Source organism: Thunnus albacares, chromosome 14, assembly GCF_914725855.1.
Source record: "Thunnus albacares chromosome 14, fThuAlb1.1, whole genome shotgun sequence".
Lineage (NCBI taxonomy): Eukaryota > Metazoa > Chordata > Actinopteri > Scombriformes > Scombridae > Thunnus > Thunnus albacares.
In genome coordinates this window covers 21,563,206-21,585,576 of record NC_058119.1, presented here as the reverse complement: position 1 = coordinate 21,585,576, position 22,371 = coordinate 21,563,206, and the positions used below count along the sequence as shown (strand labels likewise).

The window sequence follows — 22,371 nt, the reverse complement described above, 5'->3', positions numbered from 1 at the left end:
CCTCCAGAGCCCTGTGCCGGTTATTAACCAGCGAGGTAGCCTACATCTTACATGCACCTCTTAAGAAGATGCTCTCATAGACAATGAATTGCAAACGGTGAATTTGAAACAGGAATTTCATAAACTTTCTCCCTTTTTTCCAGATGGTTGATCTCCATTCAAGAGCAGATAAGTTGAGCTGAATATGTGAGGAGGGAGGTGGACAACTGGAAAATGAGGAGACTATAATTTGGCTTCTTGTACAGTATGCAGGTATGTTCTCCAGATGTTACCACAGAATATGTACTGCATGTTTGTTTGCATGTGTTCATGTATATCCAATTTATTTTATTCATCTTGCAATTAACATTCTGTTGGCCCTTTGATTTATACCATGTATGCGTTTTTAAAATTAATTTAAGAGACACAATTCCAGTAATTTTCTCTCAAAGTGCATTTTCTTTTACCTCTTGACTGCATCAGCCAATGAGTCTTGAGTGGATCTGAGCAGTGGAACTGTAAATCAACTCTAGTGACCCCTCATAAAGGTTGCTTATACACTCACGTGAACCTGAAATCAGGCTGGAACCGTTTCAGGACATTTGAGTGGGTAGCCTACAAAGTGGGGAAATGAAAAATGAAAAAAAAAGTTATTGCTTATGGCGTTCCCTTCTCCTCCTGCTATGGTTTAATGGTGGAGTCAGGCCTCGTTGCCGTAAGCATTTTACTGTCCATTTACAGCGAAACCTTTGCTGTTGCCTGCTCTCTGTCCTCGTCCTCCCCCTGCCCCCGCTCTCCACAATAGGGGAGTTAAACTCTAAAAGGCCGCGCACCAGCGGACACCATTATGCCCCCCCCCACCCCTACACACACACACACACACACACACACACACACACACACCAGCAGCAGCTCCGCCAGCTTTCTCTCTCACACACACACACACACACACCAGTCAGTCACTTGGCTCCTTGACGGCCTCAGTAAAACTCTGGGTATCAGTTTTGAAAAATTAACCAGGGATCGGGGGTTCCATTACACTCTCTGGCGTCTGAATCCTTGATCTAGCACTAAATGGAGGAGCCGGTTCAGTGTTCCAACATCATTTGACTTTCATGCAATGAAACTTTAATGAACGCGCCCTGTACAGTGTGTATAGTACAGTATGTGTATCTGTGTGGGCAGTATGACTTCACTGGTCTGCACTTGTCCCTGTGGTGCAAGCCTGTATATGTATGTTCGTGCCTGCATTGACATTAACTAGAGCACAAGGAGGATTTAACAGCAAAATGTGAAATCCCAGCTTGGAGGTGCTGGAGGCATGGCGGTTTGCCTTTATGCTGTAGATCACTGCCAGATAGTGCTGTCACTAGAGGTAAAACCATTTTCAGTACGGAGTGGTGAAAACATTATTGGCCCAGCAGTACAAACTCATGTTGAACATTCAAACAGTATTCAAACTCAGGAATGTCCAAAGACACCGTATGTGTCAGGAAATTTGGCGAAATGTGTGTATAGTAATGCAAAAATACACAAGGAATGTTTCCATTTCTTCTGAGTGTTGAACTTTTGAACTGGTTTACTAGGAGAGAGAGACATATTGAGTGTTGGTCCTCTTTCTTTTCAGAGGCACTTAATATTGAAATAGCAGTTTGAAAAGACCAGTAGGTATGCTTTGGGTTTTTTTGTTCAAGAATCTTCCTCTAGATGGCAGTCAAGGAACACGTTTGGCTCTCTGCTCCGTTCGGCCTTGAGTCTGGCCGGCTTTGCATCTGCTTGGCCCGCTGTTGTCCCCTCACAGTGTGGACTTCCCCCTGGTCGGGGCTGTTTGTGAGCTCGGGGAGGCTGGCATCTCCTATCGCGTTGTAAATGGAGGTTAAATTGATAAGGGCAACCAGGCCTCAGTCAATTCCCGACCTTTTGCACAAAAAGGAGGCGTGTCATCAGGCAAGCTTTGGGCTGAGGCTCTTTGTCACATATTAGGCCACATATCACTGTGATATATGCTAAACCGTCATGGTGCAATACATATGTTAGAATTAGAGAGTCAGTGCATCTGGGCCCGTGTGTGAGTTGAGATCCCTGATTTGTACTGAAAAAAAGGAAATCTACCGTTTTATTCATCCACACAGAAGAAGTTCAGATAAAGATTCTGACAATTTTATTTGTAATTTTTCACATATACACTAAATATCCTACTTTTATCAAAATATGATATCTTGAACATATGATGATTTTTTTTTCTCTGGTGTTTTGAAATACCCAAAACATAATATCACAGCAGTCTGGGGTGGTTTATTTTGAAATAAAATCTTTGACTTAAACAGGCATTTTATAAAAGCACAAATTCAATTTTGCTTTTAAATGAGCCTTCCTGATGTGTTGAATTGGGAGTGCGACAACGACAGATGTCAAATTTTGTTTTGACTTGATTTTTTAGAGATGTACAGTCCATCCATCCTTCTACTTTGTTTTTTATATATGTACACTATTTGATGTAAAAAAGGCCTTTGGGGGTCATTAGGCCGATTTACGTTGATGACCTGGAGTCTCATTTCCGCCAAAATGGGCAGAACTGACACGTGATATCATCCCAAATCTAAAAGAAACGAGGGAAAGTATGTGTGAAGTGTCTGCGCACAGCGGAGCCGGGTGTCCGTGTCCAGGTTCATCCGGTACTTTCAGTACCAGAGCAAGCAGGAGCTCCAGCTGACATACAATAGCCTTCAGCATCAAACCAGGGAACAATCTCCAATTCATGGAAGGAAAAGGGGGGGTAACGGGGGGCATGTCACCAAAGCGCACCAAGTCAGAGAGGAGCACCGCGTCTGTCTTTAGTGGGGTTTTTGCTAATAAACGTGTATTCAATGATTTTTTTTTTTTGTTTTTGAATGAGTGAGAGCAGAGATGCTTTGAGACGCAATCAGGCTGCAGCGTAGGCTACAAGTGAAGAAAAGGCGTAAGTGCTTTTTTTAATTATTATTTGATTTTTTAAATATGGATCACAGTGACAGAGACAGTTTCACGCAGTCACTGTTTCTTTTAAATGACCTCCCATATAATATTAAGATATGATCCCTCGCTGTGTTGATTATTTTGTAAAAACCTTGTGAAATCGATTGACTCTGATTAGACACAATCTGTTAAAAGTTGGTGATTCATTTTGGTTAATAAGAACTTTTAACCAAAACACTGAGAAAGGAGTGAGGCGCGAAAACAGACAATATCATTTAGTGAAGCTTAATGCTCAGAATAAACTCACTCATTCTTCCCTTTTTATTTCTGGCATATTGTGTGTATGGTGTGTGTGCGTGTGTGTGTGTGCGTGTGTGTGTGTGTGTGTCGTGATACTCGGTATATATATCCATGCTGGACAGTGCCGTGCCATGCTAAGAAGGCCTGAGAACGGCGGTAGAAAACACAGGTGCTGGGGCTCTATTTAAGCTGCTCAGCCCTCTGTCCACTCGGTGTGCACAAGGCGAGAGATCACAGCCTGCACCCAGCGCCCCCACCCCAACACACACACACACACACACACACACACACACCACACACACATATACAACCTCCATATGTGCTGTGAGTGCAAGGCTATACGCGTGCACGTGTGTGTGTGTGTGTGTAAGAGAGGGGGGTTTGGGGGGGTGGTCATGTTCGCTTGGGTAAGCTAGAGTTGGGTTGCTTTCATGTTATGCTTGTTTTAAAAAGATGAGGCTTGTGCAATAGCAGTCCACACTAATAAGCATTAGACTGAAGTATTTCTTGACCCACCCTCCCTCCCCCCTCCACACACACACACACACACACACACACACACACACACACACACACACACACACACACACACACACACACACACCTCCCAACCTGACTATGACAGAGAGAGTATGATCCAATCTGCCTGTACGGTAGCCTCCATATAATGAAAGCTTACACCACTGATCCTGTATCATTGCTCTCTGCCTTGTGTGACCTCCAAATTACAATTTAATAGAAGAATATTTTCAAACGCTGCCTTGGTCTTAGAGAGAGTGTGTGCGTGGGTGTGTGAAAGAGAGAGGGTGTGTGTATGTGTGTGTGTGTGACGGGATTGGGGGGTGAGGGGGGGGGGGGGTTGATCAGTTGACAACAAGCAGCAGGTGCATGGCGCGCGGCATTGGTAAAAACACGCACAATTTGCGCACCTCAGGAACGGACACACATAATCGAAATTACACCAAAAGTCAAAATGTCAAAACTCTCACTACGTTTACCTGCTAGCAACCACGCCGAATTATAAAACGGTCTGACTTGACCCAGTCAAACACATCATTACCACCATATAGCTTCTTTTTTTTTCATATCATTCAAACTGAATTTATTGTGTAGAAAAATGTTCCTCTTTTATCTCCATCGTTAAAATCGTGTAAAAAGCTGTATCTATTTGCTGTAATTCCTCTTAAATGTGTTGCTGGATAGTTGGTTGATGGTGAAGTGAAAATATAATGCACACTCGCTTGTTTTGGCCTTTACAAGGACGCCTATTTGCTGTTAATATTTCTCATAATAACCCAGGAAGAGAGAACAGCAGCTCTCCGTCTAAAATAATGACAGGTCATGGTCATCTAACTTAGTATAAATTACCACTCAGTCAAGAGGAATGCTGCAGCCCTGCGTCTTACCTATTGAAGAAAAGAGAGAGTGAGAGCAGAAAGTTTAGTCCAAAAAGGGCCCCGCTCATTCCTGCACTGACAGCCGCGCTGGTGAGGTTACAGGGAAACTGGTGCTCTTTGGGTGCTGCATGAATACACACCAATAGGAAAGTTGTGTTCAGTTAACCGGTGAAATCCGAGAAAAAACAGGGCAGGGCAAGTATTTCTCACCGCCAGACTTCAGCCTAATAGTCCCCCCTCCTTCCTCTTGTTCCCTATAGTTGGATTGACAGTGTCTGCATTAACTTTGCAATAGACTACACGATGTTGTGGTTGGAAGTGGAGGGAAAGGTAAACTGTGACCTCTAAGCGGATCATCGTGAAGCAAACAGCCATCAATCCAAACATAAATCAGTTGTATTTTTCAGAAGAGCACTCACACGTGTTTTTCTCCCCTTAAAGACACTTTAAATCACTTTGACTTCAAATCTGGAAGCCATATAAAAAAAAAAAAAAAACTAATCGTCTTTATGTTGTTGTTCAGCTCGTTGTTGATGCGAATGTTGTTTGACAGACGCACTTGCACAGATAAATGCAAAACAACTTTAGGGAGCGTAAAAGAGAAAAACATGCGAGTCTCCATTGTTGCCGCACTTGTCTCACATTCTCGTTTACTCTCATGTAAGTATCACACACAGAGATTACTCCTCGCTAAGTTCCTTTGTCTTGTGATCCATATTTGAGTTGACAGATCACGAACAAGAGCTCCCCCACTGTTAATGACCCCAGCCAGCAACAGATAGACTCACACTTCCAGCACTTTTTACTACTGCCACTCTGGCCTACATATGTTTACAGCGAGGACAATAAAGTACCTGTTTACACGGGTCTCATTTACATGGTCAAACATGCCCTAATGGAAAATCACTATGATATTTAATTAATATTGACTTTTAGTTTCTCCCTGATCTCTTTGACATCCTATTGTCGAATTCCTTTAACGCAGAGTTTGCTGGTATATTTAAAGAAATCCATTAACAGTATTTTTCCTGCTTTTAAATTTTAAAAGCCTTCTACAAAGTTTGCATCTTTAGCTTTCTTTTTTTTTTTTTACACATTATTTCACACAAACATGACTTATTTTGTTTTATTTTCATCTTTTTACTCAAGTAAGTTAAGTTTATATCTGCATATTTACACGGTTTCCAGAGCCCGTGGGTTTAATGAACGCAACGTTGAGCAAAATGAAGCTCATTCATCGCTTGTTTTGTATTCATGAGTCCCTATCTGTGGCTCCATCTTTCAGATATAGCCCTAATCCTCGTGTCCTCCTTTGCCGATAAAAATGCTCTTCAGTTTACGATTAATTTAATCTCAATCATAGCCGGGACTTGTCGCAGCCAATAAAACTTGTGGAGTGCGTAAATGGAGAGGTGGGGGGTGTATGATAAGGGTCTGGTGGTGCGGCGGTGCCATGGCCCCTCGGTGCTCTTGATACGGCCTATCTGCCTCTAGCAGGCCGATTTAAGACCCGGAATGGGTTTAAAATATGATACAGATTTTCTTCATCTGGAATCGACTGCCAATGAGTGCGGCGGGAGATGGTTTGTTTCAGCCAGGCAGGCAGGGAGCTGAGCTTTGCGTTTGTCTGCATTATGGCCTCGGTTATTTCAGGATCACAGGCCTATTGAGTCGTATGGCTGAAGCTTTTGACTCACTTGTTTTTGTGTTTTGATTGGTATCCGGCTGAGGGAGACTTATGCATGCAGATGGGTTATGCGCACATGTCATCCAGTGGAGACTGAACATTTGTGCAGAAAAAAAAATAAAAACCCAAAACAAAACAACATAATCCAAAGTCAGATCTACCAAAAGTATCAACGTATCTATCCAAAAAGTTTACAGCTTACAACAAGTTCAACTTTTGTCAACCCGCATCTCATATTTTAACACCACAATACAACATTTAAATCATAATTAACTAAATTTAAGTTGAACTATTTTATGTTTATTTTATCTATGATTGTTAGTTTTTTATTTTTATTTTACTTTCTCACGCCCGAGCGCACAGCCGCCTGTGTCAATAACTTATAGCCATTAGATTAACATATGAAACTAGTCTAATTAGGCACTTTTTTTGTAAGAAAAACGTTTTCCTGACCTCTATTCTAACAACTACACACCTGCTCTCGGCCTCTTTTGCGTGCGCATGCATGCAAACACACAAACACCGCCAATAATATTTTGTATCTACGCTTTCAGACTATGCACACACCATCCTGGAAAAATATCCAAACATCCTGTTAATCACTGACAGCACAGTAGTCCTAAAACACCCATGTTACACTTGTTGGAAACATGCACAGTAAACTTTGTTTCATTGCAGTCTCTTCTAATCTAAGGTCAGGGAGAAATCTGCCATGGTGGGAGAACTGATGTCGCTGGCGTGGCTTTTATGCCAGTCTCCACTTTCTCTAAAAGTCCTGCGGTCTCACTGAGCCAAACAGCAGCATCTCTCCTACTTTCTGTCGCTTAACACACGACTGCAACACTCACAGTGAGTCGACGCTTATTACAGGAGTTGCCTGCAGTTTATAAAGCGCCGTTTATTTACATGGGGAGATCCCCAAGCTCTGCTTCTAGGAAGAAGAAATCTTTGCGCAAGTGTTTCCACCAAAACTATAGTTCCTGCAACAGTGTCCTATAGCAAATCTGCCCTAGTCTGCGGCATAATTGGTTGGGGATTTAGATGGAAAGGGACTGCAGGAGAGAAAGCCTTTTTTTTGGAGGGGGAAATGGTTCTCGTCCGAGGAAGAAAAGCTCTTTTCAGCGGGCCACAATGGGAGATTGGGACAGGGGAGGAGTCCCATCGTGATTAGCCCATTTAATGGCGCGTTTACTTAATTTCTGTATTCACTAGCAACGGTAAACAAAAGGGGAAATAGCACTCACATTTTTAAGTGCTGCATGGCGTTGACATTTGCCAGAATTTGTGTAGGCCTAGTATATGTACAGAAGCAGACATATAGGGCGATTTTACCTACATGGCATAAGTTAGAACCAGTGGTGTAATGAAAAAATAAGAAAAGTAAGACATTTTCAGGGAAATAAATCTTAAGTTTAACACTTGTAATTATATTATAGCATTCATTTACGTTTTTTTCTTTAAAACACACAGCACTCTTACATGAGAAATAGCTTTAAAAACCCGGGTCAACTATGTTCCGGAGATAAAAAACCAAGCAGATTTTAGGTGAGTTCAACCCCCTGACTGCATAACCTGGTCCGGGCTTGCATAAGCCAGTGATGAGCATTAATGCTCCCACAATCCAATAATGACCCAATATGAACATGTGTTTAGCCACTTATCAATGTCCTTATCCGTAATCGGATGGAGAGACAGACATCATGCAAAGAGGTATAGCAAATTGAATACTGTATTTGATTAAGAAATGTATGGTACATTAACATAATAACCACGCAAGAAAGAAACATTGGATAGACTCATGTAAATAAGCGCTTTGAGCGACCCTGGGGCGGCAGAGAGGATAGGAGGGGGCAAAAATGTAGTAATAAGCTATTCCACTTTTCATATTTTTTTTCTTTTTTTTGCATAAATGTGTGACATATGTCATTAACCCCCCCACCTCCCGCCTCCCGCCTCCCTCCCCCCCCGGAAAAACCAACCAAAAGCAACAACAAAAACGCCTACAGCACTTCAGTTGTAAGTTTTGACAAATATTTTATGTAGGAACACCAAGTCAAGAAAAGTGAGGAAGGGATAGAAAAGAGGATGAGACGGGGGAGAGCAATAATTATGTACAAGCATATTTCTACACGTATATTACAGACCGGGAGAATGATCGCATTATTTGAGATATACATAATTCAATATAAAATTTTGAAAATAAAAATAAAAATCTGATACAGTCATAAACGATCCCGTTCAACATTTTTTTTTTTGACCATGTACCCCACACAGGCAGTGACAGAAGTATATTAAAAAAAGGTGCTTACGACTTAAAATGATTGTCTGATGAACACAAAGTAAAAACAGGATTGCATCTTGTCTGCATGGCGGCTGCTTCACCGTCATCATCATCACTTGGACTAAAAACGGAGATGGGGGGGAAAAAAAGCGACGAAGACACCAAGACGATCTGTTTTTATTCCCTCTGATCGATGTTCCTGATGGAAAATCTTGCATTCAGGTTATTTTCCCTGATTACAAAATGAAAAATAAAAAAAAAACATCATGCAAGTAGTCTAGTAGTAGTAGTAGTAGTGGTGGTGGTGGTGGTGGTGGTGGTGATGGTGGTGGTGTGGGGGTATGAAGAGGAGGGGGAGGCGTGGGTCCTTTGAAAGCGCTTTTTAATAAAAAAAAAAAACCGACGTGCTTTTATCTCTTTTTATTTTAATATTTATATCAATCGGTCCTTTTTTCATCCGCGATATTTCATAAGTCTTTTTTTCTTCCTCTCAGGTCCATTTTCCCTGTAAATATTTCTCTTTTTGTTTGTTTTTGTGTTTCTTTCTCCGTATCATACATCGCACTCCGAGTCACTGGATGTGACGGACAGGATGGACGTCCCAGTATCAACTCTCTCTGTCATACTGGAAACGCTGGTGGTGGGACTGGCCGCGGTTGAAGGCGACTCTGCCGAGCTGTGAGGGGTGAGCCCGGCCTCTGAGAGGGACCTCATACCGGTCGGTCCTATTGCTTGGTGCTGGAGCCTGGAGAAGAAAAGAAGCGAGGAGGGGAGGAAAAAAAAGAAGAAAAAAAATGAGAGAAATGGCAATTAGACCTGAGAATGTCCCCCTTTCCCCTCCTCCTCCTGCAAAATAGGGGTTCAAACTCGCCTTTCTTTCCCCCTGCCGGCCCCAGCCATGCATGCATGCTTTTATCAAATAGCCAGCTTTCAGGGGACAAAACACAGCACTATTTAGACTACCAAATGTTGGAAGAAATGTAATGGGGTTTTTTTTGTTTTGTTTTGTTTGTTTCAACAAAAGTAGGCCTGAAAATCGCGCAAGTCAGAAATCTGGGATTTAAATTATGTGTGAAAAATTAAGCTGTCATTCCAACTAAGTGTCTTTTTTTTTTTTTTTTGAAGATTATTTTTTGGGGCATTTTTGTCTTTATTGCACAGTGGGCAGCGAAGAGGCAGACGGGAAACAAGGGGAGAGAGAGATGGGTTTGACATGCAACAAGGGTCCCTGGCTGGAAACTAACCAGGGACGTTGCGGTTATGTGGCATGCGCAGTAAACATTCGGCTACCGGGGCGCTCCCAACTAAGTGTCTTTATATAAAAAACACTTTAGTGGCATTCTTTACAACAGCAGTCTGTAGCTGTTTAGTTTTTATTCCGGTTTCAGTTGCTACGTGCATTTGTTGCTACATTTATTATTCTTCCTCGTTGCTGCACAGTTTTATTTACCACATAAAGCCCCATAACGCTGCAGTGTCACAACCAAATAAATATTATAAATCCAAATGAAATGTAGGCCTTTGTCCAAGTGCAAAATGTCGTGAGGCTTTGACACGGATACATTGCAGACTGATGGAAGTGGAAGTATATGAATGAGTGACGTGGAGATCCAGGTTACTCCAATCATCCTAAATGTTTATCTCCAATCCACTCATGATAATAACTCCATCACGGCGGGATAATGTCAGTCTGGAAATAGGCTATATCTCTTCATTTGGCAAAACGATTAGAATAGTGTTCATATGGCTTAGTTCTCTGCGAGGTATTTTCTAATCAATTATAGCATTTCAATGGAATGATACCACAGTTAATGTTATGAATACAGCCTGTCTTCAAATGTTGTTTTTTTTAATACTCATGTTCATTTTATTCAAGTAATATCAGTAATATCTCTGTTATCCTTTGAGATTATCTTTCTTTACAATCCAAAGTAACATGTGATGTTAAAATGATAAATGCACTAAAGTACGTGATGAATGTACTGTAGTATGTGCCGTGTAGCTTAAATAAATCATTATAGCTTTGGTAAAAGACACAATAATATTTAATATTATTTGCAAAACATAACAATTTCAAATGTGTTTAAAGGTCTGGATAAAATTATGTTTTGACCTGTTAAATATTAAGACTTGCTTAGTCAACATATTTTTTAATAAACCTTTTAATGATTAAAAAAAATAATAATAAAGCTGTTTTTCAAATCCTGGTGATACTATAAATAAGTGTAGCTCAGTCATGTTTATGTGTAATCCAACACTCTTACTATTTACTACTGTACTACTTTCACTCTTACGGGAAAAAAATATACAAGCTGTTTTAATAACAACAAAAAGAAACACTGCGTAAAAATCGCCTCTTCAGTTTAACAACGACGTAATTTGTGTTTATAAAATTATTGTTTTATTATTGTGACTTATTTGAGCACACAACTTATTTTTTAACATTTGGGATATTTATTTTATCTCATAATTCCTTATTCCGTTTAAAATGCCTGCAAGTTAAATTACACGTCGAAGGATGTTTCTAGAAGCTTCTAATTTATAAAAGAAAACATCCGAAGCTATTTTCTAAAGACAGTTTTGGATTTTTACAGCAGCATAAATTGTGTTTTCGATGTTTTCCCTGCTTTCACTTCATAACAAAAATGTCGCCGCAGCCTGCTCCCTCCCCCTGCCAGACAGACTCGACTGTTTCCTAGACAGTCTGTATCTGTGAGCATAACTACATGTTTAATGAAACCTCCGCTTTTTCTTTTAAATTTAAGCATTGAATACAAACATTCATGCATTCTTGTGTTTTGACTGTGAGGAACAAAATCACCAACCTGTTTTTGGCCGCCGCGGCTCTGTCTCGTTGCCTCCGGTTTTTAAACCAGTTTCCGACCTGTGTAGGAGTGAGTCCAGTGGCTTGAGCCAGTTCCCTTTTCTTGCTGGGATTTGGATATGGGTCCTGAAGGTACCACTCCCTCAGCAGGCTCCGTGTCCGCTCTTTGAAACAGTGCGTCTTCTGCTCACCGTCCCAGATGGTCCGAGGCAGCGGAAACTTCTTCCGCACTCGGTACTTATCGACCGGTCCGAGGGGACGACCGCGGAGCTTCTCGGCCTCCTGGTAGTGCGCTTCCAGCCACATGGCCTGCAGTTTGCCGTGTGAGTCCTTGGTGAACTTGTGGTTCTCCAGGATGTGGTAGAGGTCTCTGAAATTCCCCGTGTGGAACGCCACCACGGCCCGGGCGCGCAGGATGGACTCGTGCTTGTTGATCGCCTCGCACGCTCCCGGAGCCACGGGCAGGGACCACAGAAAGCGGCCCAGCCGTTCGATGTCCCCGGTCTCCTCCAGCGTCTCGCAGACGCTTGCCACCTGCTCCGGGGAGAAGTTGAGTGTCGGTAGCTGAAACATGGACAAGTCTTCTGGAGACCTGGTGGTGGGAGCGCTGTTCGCCAGTAGCAGAGGGCGATCAGCGAAGTTTGGCAGGAAGAAATGGGAGGGATAAAGCTCTAAAGGGGATCTGAAAACCATGGAAATGACCTGAGAGAGAAAGAAAATTATCGAGAAAAAGGAAAAACCGAAAAAATACGGCTAGTAAAAAAGATTGAATGATTCAATGGCTATCGCCTAATGACACCAGCCTCATAATATCTCCCCCCTAAATCCGCCGTTGAGTGTAGCATTGAAACATTTTGTTTCCCTTTTCTATTGGTCTTCTTGGTGTCGTTGTAGCGTTGTCATGGCAGCCCTGCCAATCACTGTCAAGCGTGCCAATCATTAGCCAGTACGTAGCGCGAGGCTTTCACCACTTGTGCAGCACGCACGGGGGGTTATCAGAGTCTCCGATCTCCACAGCAACCCTCCCACCGCACCGCGCGCATCAGGCACAAGCCAATGCTCGCCTATCTGCTGAATGGAATGAGCAATTAGAGGGTGGAATATTATTGCGATCTTAACGAGGCTCGTTAAAGCTAAAGAAGATATGTAGACTGGAGATGCTTAGCAGAGACGGGAAGGGAGGGAGGGAGGCAGAGGAAGCTTTAAATGGGTGACAAATGGACAACCAATGACTGCAACTCGGGAATACGCGTTTTGAATAGAAGCGAGTCAATTTGCACATTATTTTCTTGTAGTTTTTCCTGTATTAGCTACTTTTTAATCTTTTTTATCAGTCTATTCATTTTCCTGCGAGGGAAAGGAGGACGTTAGGGTCTTCTTTCCTTTTTATGTATGTTATCACTTTCCATTTTCTTGTTTCCTAAAAGATCAAATTATGACACATTCCTAGCTTTTGCCCTGGATCCGCCGATGATTTGAAAAATTGCATGTCCGCAATTTTATGACATTGTCTGAGATGACTTTACTCGGACTCGCTGGTGTGTGTGGTCACTTTGTGTTGGGTGGGTGCTGGTCCGGGTGTAGGCTGCAGTGTGATGCCGCTCCCCCTCCTGCTGTCCCCGGCCTTGTCTGTGGGACGCTGGGCGCAGCCCTGGCCCCCTGCCCGCCGCATCCTCTCCAACCAACAAAATTTATTGTTCCAAATGAATATCGATGCGCAGCGTTGTGTTGATTAAACAACGATCATGGCGTTTCAGTTGGAAAACTGTTTGTCACTGGCATCAGCCTTTGATGCCACCAGTTTATCACGGGGTTTTTGATGGTCTAGCCTCTAATTAATACCATTAGTATTGGAATTACAATCAAATGGCCACATGAAAGCTTCTTGGGGACATAAAAGCAGTTTTCATGCATTTGATCTAGTGGTAAGGACATGATCAATGTCCACATCCAGTCACAGGATTCGGCTTATAGCGGTAGCCACGGCGGTGTGATTTTCATGTTTATGGCTAAAACGGCTTCATATTTAGACAGGGCTTATAGGGTGTTAAAATAGTGTGAGTTCACTCTAACACGAACAGTGCTCACATTGTGAAAGGGCCGTGTACAAGGCGTAGCATCTAGACTCCACTTAATCCGCCCTCAGTAAAGCTGACATAATGATCCTAAGCCGCCTTTCTACAAAATCATTCAGGAATTCAAAACTTTTCCTTCCCTCTCTCAGATTTGCACATTCTCCGGCGCTGGCCAGATAGACCACCGACTTCAAGATTGGAGGGACAGTGAGTAGACCAGCTCAGCATGCATGTGTAGTCAATGCTACCTGTTTATGTTCACCATTTCACCTTGACTGACACAGTTTAACAACTGCTGGTGTGAGCGCGCAATTTGCGCACCTTTGCGCACTTTTACGCATCAGTGTTTTGGGGCAAAATTGGGCACTTTAATTCGTGCGTGCACATGCGTGCGCGTGTCTTGTGACAGTTTGTGTGTGTGTGTGTATAGGTGTATGTGATACAGAGCAGGGGTTGTGATGATCTTGTTGGAGGGTCAGGCGTTTTGTGTGTGTGTGTATGTGTGTGTGTGAGTGTGTGTGTGTGTGTGTCATTTGGGATTGTGTGCGCGCGTGTATGAGGGGGTAGGACTATGGGATCAAACCTGTCCACTGTGCTGCTATACGAACCTCAGGAGAACTAATTCCAAGTGGCACTTGAATTGGTCGCATTGGAAAGCTCTGTGGACTGGAAGTAAAGGCTGGTATTTTCATACTGGTGTTAAAACTAACCTCCTAGCCTATACACCCCTACCCACCTCTCTCTGTAACTCTCTCTCTCTCTCTCTCTCTCGCTCTCTCTCACTCACTCTCTCTCTCTCTCACTCTCTCTCTCTCTCACTCACACACACACACGCACACGCGCACACACACACCAACATTAAGTTGAGAGTGCAGGCTTAACAGCACTACTCCGAATATGTAAAGCCTCCTACCTGACTGAGTTCCTGGTGCACCAATTTAGGTGATCACCATTCAAGCCAAAGCTGCAGGTATTATCCAGCATTATGCTTTGGAGGAGCCTTGTTTGGGAGTAGCCCTCGCAGGCAATTCGGAAATCACTCCTAGAAGAGACTAGAGGTGAAATGTAAAACCTGAATGGGGATTGAAGGGAAAAAGCCACTGGTAATTCACATTCTTTTACATGGCTTTTGTTTACGTTAAGCATGTAATTAACACCCCCCAAACAAGTTTATTCACCTGCCGTAATTGTGTGTTTATCCGAGGGCTTGCTGAATGTTGCGAGCAGCGGGGGACTAGAGCTCTGAATGCACATCGAGCATTTAGCGTCTTCTCCGTTTACTTACAGCCTAAACCTGCAGACACCACAACACAAACAGCATTTTTCACGCTAAAACACTGGAAACATCAAGCAGACAGAGACGCCTGCCGTCTGCTGTGCAGCCACATCTCTCCTCCTGTATGACCTTATTTCTGTGGATTGATTATAAATCACTTTGTCAAACTCTGTTTAAAAAAACTTTTGCATAAATAAAATCATGTTGTTATTATTAGTTATTGCCATTAAAGAAATGAACTGTTCTTGCGGCACGCAGTAAATCTAAAATGTTAGTTGCCATACTGGTTAATTGCCAATTAGTAAGTTGTTTTCATTATCAGCCTGTTCCATTAAGGGGAGCAAATAAACAAAGCTGATGTTACGTCATGTACGGGAGTGAGAGAGAGAGAGAGAGAGAAGGGGACCGGATGAGAGAAAGAAAAAGAAGGTGTTGACTGTAAAAGGTAAGAGGGAAAGAGAAAGAAGGCACGAAAGAAAGGGTCTTGTTTTATTTTTTGCTCCCTCGTTGACCCCGGTTTGCAGAGGCTGGCCAGAAAAGGCAGCACATCCCTCCCTGACAAACACAGGAGAGACTCATGTGCCTGCTGCTCCATCCTGGATTCATCACAATACACAGGACCAGATTTTGGAGCAGTGACTGGTACGTATTCACAAGATAACCGTTCATTTTATTTATTCTTCTTAATGTTTGTTCATGGTTTTATGTGCACGCTCACGTGCATGCAACCATTCATATTTTTAATACATGAGAACTTTTAATTATCATTCACGCCAAGAAATGAATGACATTTTATTTTAGTGATGTGGAAATTCAGCGCTTGTGTTTTAGGCTACGTTATCAGGAATTACCTTCTTTTCTTTTTTTGCTCTTGTTTTTCTTCTTGCTCTTCTTCGTCCCTTTGCAGAGCTGTGAGCAGGGTCCAGTCCCGACTGTCACCATTCGAGCTTGGGACTGGACGTGGCACTGGTTCACTCGTGAATTTGTCCAAGATCAGGATGGAAATCCAAGAGCGGCTCCTGTAAGTTTTGTCTAAACAGACCCGTTTCCGTCTACGATGTTTGCCAGTGGTGTTCCGTATAAACTGCGACTAATTTCATTTTCGGACACTTTTAAAATATGTATGTAATTATAGGCTACATAAAAGATGATCATGACGTTTTTAATTTGAATGAGGAGATAATTAACTTGTCACTGAAGTCTGATTTTAATTCGGTATTTTTTTGCTATTTTGTATTCACCGAGCACCGGGGAGATCTGTGCCTTTGCAGAGGAGATGTGTGATGCTGTCGGGACGGGGCGCACAATCCCCTCCGTCCCACACTGGCCTTGCCAGGGTACAGAGACTCTACACTGTGTCTACACTATAAAAAGTATCAATCTAAACAAACCATTTAATGCAGCGTTAAAATCAGTGTAAAATCCTGTTCTGTTTTTACTGAAAATGCCTGCACAGCGTGAGAAATGAAATAGATCATTCAGATTGTTTCCATTACAAATCAACTTTTTTCGGGACAGTTTTGAATCGGTGTCAAATTCTTGCTTGTAGTGGATTATTATAAGATGTTCTGCTTTGCTTCAGAATGCAAATACACAGGATGCTTGCAGGATAACAAAATCCCTGCAACACGTGAAATGTCTGGAATCAGCTTATTATTGCCACTGGCAGAATTTCACCTTGTTTGGGAAAAAAAAAATTAAGATGATAAAATTAAGATTGAAGTGTGTAGATGTAGACATTTTTTGCAGTGCATTCTCTCCTGCTCTGAGATAAAGCCTCTGCTCTGCTGCTGTGGCAATTTTATATTAAAATTTTCCCTTTCAAACCCTTTATAGGCTAAAATTACGCATGCCATTTTATCTATGATTTACTTGATTTAATGACCCCAAGTGACAAAAGTCGGTTACTGTACCTTTAAACTGTAAACAGTTGCCAACTTAGTCATAATCACAGGTGCAATAGGTCGCCCCTCCCGTGTGCGTTTGTAGAAACATACACTAAACACAACGGCGCCTTCATTTAAAATTACCCCAAAGAAGAAATGTACAATTTTGTGGAATAGTCATAATGATGTGGCGCCAACTTTAACAGCGAACCTTATACAAAAGTTTCTAACATTTCTCTCTCTCTCTCTCTCTCTCTCTCTCTCTCTCTCTCTCTCTCTCTCTCTCTCTCTCTCTCTCTCTCTCTCTCTCTTTCCCTCCCTCCCTCTTTTCTTTTATTGTTTTTATTGTGTGGTCTCATTAGGGGGACTTCCTGGCAGGGCTGGGAGCTTGTATCGGAGCTGTCCAATCAGTGTATTTACACGGGTTGTTAGCGACAGTTAATGAGGGCTCCTCCCCGGGCCGGTAGAGAAAGGCGCCTCAACATTAAGATTTACCTTGTGTCAACTCGTTACTTCTAATGAACCTCCATGCAAAAGCCTCCTTGTACTCAATGGAGCCGTGCGCCCGGATCTTGTGTGTGAGACCCTGGAAGAGTGGAGCTGCAAGCCGGCCTCCCTCTCCCCCTTTTCTTCCGCTCACTCTAGGGAGAGTTGCTTTTTTCTCTGCAGGTCCGGGCTCCATGATGCATGCATGCATGCCCGTGCGTGCGTGTGTGTGTGTGTTTGTGTGTGTGTGTGTGCGCGCGCGCACGTGTGTGTGTGTGTGTAAACGTGTGTTTCCAAATGAAGGTGGGTGGTGCATATATCCTACTCTTCCAAAGAATGTGACGTTAACGACATAGTTTGCCCGGAAGTATGCCAGTTTTCTTTATTAACAGTACAACAACACGTGCCTAAATGAAATTAACACACTCTGCAGAGCTTAAAGTGAATTGTGTTCATATTGACGTTTTTGAAGATTGGTGTCTAATCATCACTATAAATGTGAGCAGAGAGACAGAAGGACAGAGGAGAAAGAGCAGGTGGGTGTTTGTGTTTGCGTGCCCGTATCACAAACCTGCTATGTCTTCTATTGTTTGGTGAATGAGGCTTGACGTGTCAGCTTATTGCCTCTGCAGAAGTAAGTTCGCTTATAATCACCCTCCATCCCCCACCGGAGCGTAGGATAGCTCGGGCTCTGGCCCCTCCGTCCACCCCTCGTCTGGCCCCCAGTGTGGGTTGTTGAGCCGCATCAGCAACACATCACTGCCCCTCAATTCAGGTACAAACTGGAGGAGTTTGGCCGATCCCTGAAGTGGACTCCCCTCTTACTCTTCTAACCCACAGAGGCACCACTTAAAAATCAATTAGGCTCGTCTAGTCTCTCCCTGCCCGCTAGTCATCATTTCCGAAACAGGTGGCGCGTACACCAAATTTTGAGGGATTTAAAAGTAAAATCCAACTTAGATCCATTATTTAATTTTAACTTGCAGTTATGAGTAGATACCCACCCCGTCTAAATCTGAGCACTCTCTCTCTCTCTCTGCCTTCATGAGGTCATTCACACATTTTATTTGTCTATTTTATGACGTATTGGCTGTAGAAACGATTGTTTGACAGAATATAGGCCACACATTGCCTCGTCGCAAGTTGTGATTTGAGGAATAAAAACAAAATAACAAACTATCACACAATATGTTTGCACACGTTAATGGGATTTACCATTGCTTGTAGAAAATCTACATCCAGTGGCAGCCAGCAGGTGACAAAGTGGCCTCAACCACACAGTATATTCTCATTCCCAAGTCGTCAAATACCGACGCTTGCCCTTGTGGGCACTTTGTCATCTGGTGATAGTGACAGAAAAACTTTTTGCATATCTTTAAATATGTATGAAATCGTTAAAATCATTTAGTGACTCATAAGGCCAATTCCTCATGCCCTAAACTCCACATAAACGTGCACTTTCTCATGTCGTCTCTTTTATTGTGAGTTTAACCGCACAGTCTGGTCCCTAGTGTAAAAAAGAGCTGCAGCAATATGACACGGAGCAGCAGCGCTGGAGGAAGCCGTGTGTTCACTCTTCCAGGTAGATGAGTTGATCTGGAGACAGAGAAATAAATATAATAGGAGCATATCAGATGCATTGCCCCGAGCTTTACATATGATGCTCACTCTCACCTTCCATTCCCCAATGACTATTGTTGAAGCGCAAAATAAGCCCCTCTCCCCTTTCTCAGCTCTGCTACAGTTTATTTCAGCATCTTATCATTGAAGATTCATTGTGTATCAGCCATTCATATGCACGTGTAGGCCTAAATGTGCGCTCGAGAGCTCTGAAGAATTAAAACGATGGCCATAGTTACATCAGCAGAAATGTTGACAGAATTTCACCAAGAAAATATGACTATTTTCGACTTGACTGTCAAGGCTGATTAAGCGCCCCGGCTCTGCAGATAGGAGCTGTGGAGGCCCGGTGTCACAGGAGCTGACAAGCCGTAATTACTCTGGCTGACATATCGCTCTCAAAGCTTACTAATGTGAGAGATGTGAAAACCACAAACAGTATGCATACAGTCGAGGCCGCTCAACTCTTTGGCCACGCAGTCCCTTTTAACCCGGGATCAGATGCTGCTGGGCTGGCCACATGCTCCACAACTGACATTTCCCATTTTAGCATTTAAGAAGTGAAATAGCCTCATATTTGTAAGTTACTGATATGGTAGAGAGGATCATAAGGCTGTGTGAGTGAAAAAAGAACAGTATGCTTTAATACACAGATGTAGAGAAACATAACAGCAAACCAGTGGTGGGAAGTAATTAAGTACATTTACTCAATTGCTGCACTTCATTATTGAGATACTTTGAGTGTTTCTGTGCTACTTTACCTCAACTCCTCTCCATTTCAGAGTAAAACATTGTACTTTTTACTCCACTACATTTATTTGACAGTTATGGTTAGTTACTTCACACTTTACATTCATATTTTACATACAAATATATCAAACTATTCAGCAGCATAAAAAGTTGTGATATTATCTTCACCTTGGACAACTTTAAAAATGCTCGTTGCATGTTGCAATAATATTTTATGTATAATACAACCTACTAAAAAGGGGCATTTTGCTTAATAAGTCATTTTACTTTTGATGCTTTCAGTGCATTTTGCTGATAATACTTCTGTACTTTCACAAGCACAACTCTGAATGTAGTACTTTTGCACTGTGGCATAGCTACGTTTACTTAGGTATAGTTTCTGAATACTCTCATAACTGATAAATACCGTTCCTTGAGATAATGCCACTATGTGGTCTGTGGAGTTGCTGCAATCAGAAAGTGTTTACACTGTTTACCCTTGCAGTGCCTGCTTGTCACAATCATTTAACCACCTAACAATTTACACAATTTCTCTCAGGCGGTCAATGCTTTCATTAAAGCTTTATTTTATAATTGACCAATGTGAATGATCTATAGATCCATATTGAGTTGAGTAGGTGTGCCTCTCTCTCTCTCTCTCTCTCTCTGTCTGTGTCTGTGTGTGTGTGTGTGTGTGCGTGTGCGTGTGTGCGTGTGTGCGTGTGTATGTGTATGTGTGTGTGTGTGTGCGTGTGTATGTGTATGTGTATGTGTGTGTGTGTGTGTGAAGGTTACAGTCACCGTGTCACCCACGATCCTGTCATTGTCTCACATTTTGTTTGTTGCGGTGTTTGCATGGCACGCAATGAACAAAATGACGTCTCTCTCTCTCTCTCACTCACTCACTCACTCACTCACTCACTCTCTCTCTTTCTCTCTCTCTCTCTCCCTCTCTCTCTCTCTCTCTCTCTCTCTCCCTCCTTGACTGCAGCTTTTGACATTACTCCACTCGATTGCCCGTTTACCCCCAAGTCAAGTTTGAGACAGGCATGAAGTGTAAAAGAGGTGGGCCATGTCATATCCGCTCAGTGTGCAGGGATTGTTGGCCTGCACGGCTGTGATCATTGTTCAGGAGAACAATTCCTGCACAGAGGGCCTGAGCAGGCAGGAAGGCAGCATATCAGAAAAAGTGGAAGAATAGTTGCAAACAGAGGCTGGTTGGACAATTTGCACATATAATTTTTGTTTTCACTGCAGCAGTGGCAAAATGGGTTTATCATGTAGCCTGTGTTTGTCTAAATGTGTAATGCAGTGTTTAATGTAAGCCATTTGTTTCTTGTCATGGAGAGAAGTATTTATGGTTTTCTTGCACAACAGTAGGATGGATACTGTAGACCTACTTTTCTTATACATTTAGCTTCATTTAGACTGTCTTTCATTAAAACCATTTAGGCTGCCATAACATTTAGTTTCCTGGATTTGAAGAGAAATTAATCTAATAACTTACACTGTCACCCCAGACACCACTTCAATGATATTAATGGTAGGATATAGATCCACCTGTCTACATAAACACTGTGTCTGTGAAAGTTAATTTAAATGACAATGAGAATCCTTAAATCATTAAGTTAGAGAACATCAGCCTTAAAATTTATGTTATTTACCACAATATTGCAGCCTAATCAAACAACACATTTGGACAATTCAGGGATACTTAAGACGCAGGGATGGACTTTACCATTAGGCAAGGTAGGCCACTGCCTGGAGCTCCCAACTAAAAGGGGCACCAAACTGCTATAGATTTATTATGATGTTTAGTTTTGTTATTATTCTAACCCATTATACCCTGAAATTACTTACAAAACGCCCTCAACATAAAACAATCATTGTTGTCAGTGTGCAAAGGAACCAAGGATCCAGAAACTCCTTGAGGTAACTTGAAATTCAACACAACATCAAAAAAGTGTAGCAGTTATCACAGTGATATTTCAAAGGAAAAAAAAACAAAGAGGAAAAGTCAAGCAATCATTGTAAAAACTGAAACAACTAGCAGGACCACAGTTACTAACACGTTGCTGTGACTCACCTGACCCCACGCCACGCCCCGAAACCCTCATGAAAACAGACAAATATTAATAGCCTATAAGAAAAGAAAACTGCTTTCAGGTCAGAGGGAAAGAGGAAGACAACGTGCAGCAACCTGCTGCTCCCAGTATGAATACTCCATTACAAGTTAAAGTCCTGCATTTAAAGTTTTACTCGTGTTATATTATCTTACATGTTACTTGCATTATTATTACAGACATATTGCCATATAAAAAACATTTTAATGTGAATTTGAACATAATTTGGACTACCTTACCCTAGTTTAGTCTATAATGATGCATCATATTTTATCACTTCATATATTTTGCACCAGAATACTTAATCTGCAAATGTAGTGGAGTATAAATATAAATATATGTATATATATATATATAATATTCTATATAAGTTGACTATATAAGTAGTCTAAAGTAAAAGTAGCCTACCTCACTTCAGTAAATAAATGTAGTTTTTTTCACTTGCTGGTTCAGTGAGCAGCATGTCAGAGAAGCAGAGGAAAAATGAAGGAAAATGGAAGTGTTATGCTTAAAGTTATGAAGTACATATACTTTACTTTAATATTTCCATTTTATGCAACTGTATACTTGTACTCCACTTCTACTGGGAGGGATTCAGTTCCTTTCCTTTATTATAGATTCAACTACCCAGTAGTGTATAAAGCAGTTAAAATGAGCTCCACCTTGAACAGACATTAAGTAAATGTAAGTACATTGTGCTAATAATACTCCTGCACTTTTACCTATAAATACATCTTTGAATGCAGGACTTTT

The 22,371-nt window shown here is 42.0% G+C and overlaps 1 protein-coding gene and 1 long non-coding RNA gene across 2 annotated transcripts; one reads left to right on the top strand and one right to left on the bottom strand.

Annotated features, from left to right (window-relative positions):
- Positions 1 to 8,335: 8,335 nt before the first annotated feature.
- On the bottom strand, positions 8,336 to 12,372 carry six3a (SIX homeobox 3a). The gene is made up of 2 exons (XM_044372014.1): positions 11,425 to 12,372; positions 8,336 to 9,344 (listed from the first exon to the last, which is right to left on the bottom strand). The coding sequence occupies exons 1-2, from the start codon at positions 12,114 to 12,116 to the stop codon at positions 9,152 to 9,154; spliced, it is 885 nt and encodes a 294-aa protein (XP_044227949.1). The 5' UTR covers positions 12,117 to 12,372; the 3' UTR covers positions 8,336 to 9,151.
- A 5,298-nt stretch (positions 12,373 to 17,670) lies between these two features.
- Positions 17,671 to 21,960, top strand: LOC122997198. Its single transcript, XR_006407177.1, has 3 exons — positions 17,671 to 17,682; positions 18,395 to 18,401; positions 21,635 to 21,960. It is a non-coding gene; the product is annotated as an uncharacterized LOC122997198 (long non-coding RNA).
- The last annotated feature ends 411 nt before the right edge of the window (positions 21,961 to 22,371 follow it).

Excerpts from the sequence above, each read along its gene's own strand:
- six3a (XM_044372014.1), bottom strand. The coding sequence starts at position 12,116 with ATGGTTTTCAGATCCCCTTTAGAGCTTTATCCCTCCCATTTCTTCCTG. Across the intron at positions 9,345-11,424 it reads GCCGCGGCGGCCAAAAACAG|GCTCCAGCACCAAGCAATAG; the intron begins GTTGGTGATTTT and ends TTTCTTCTCCAG.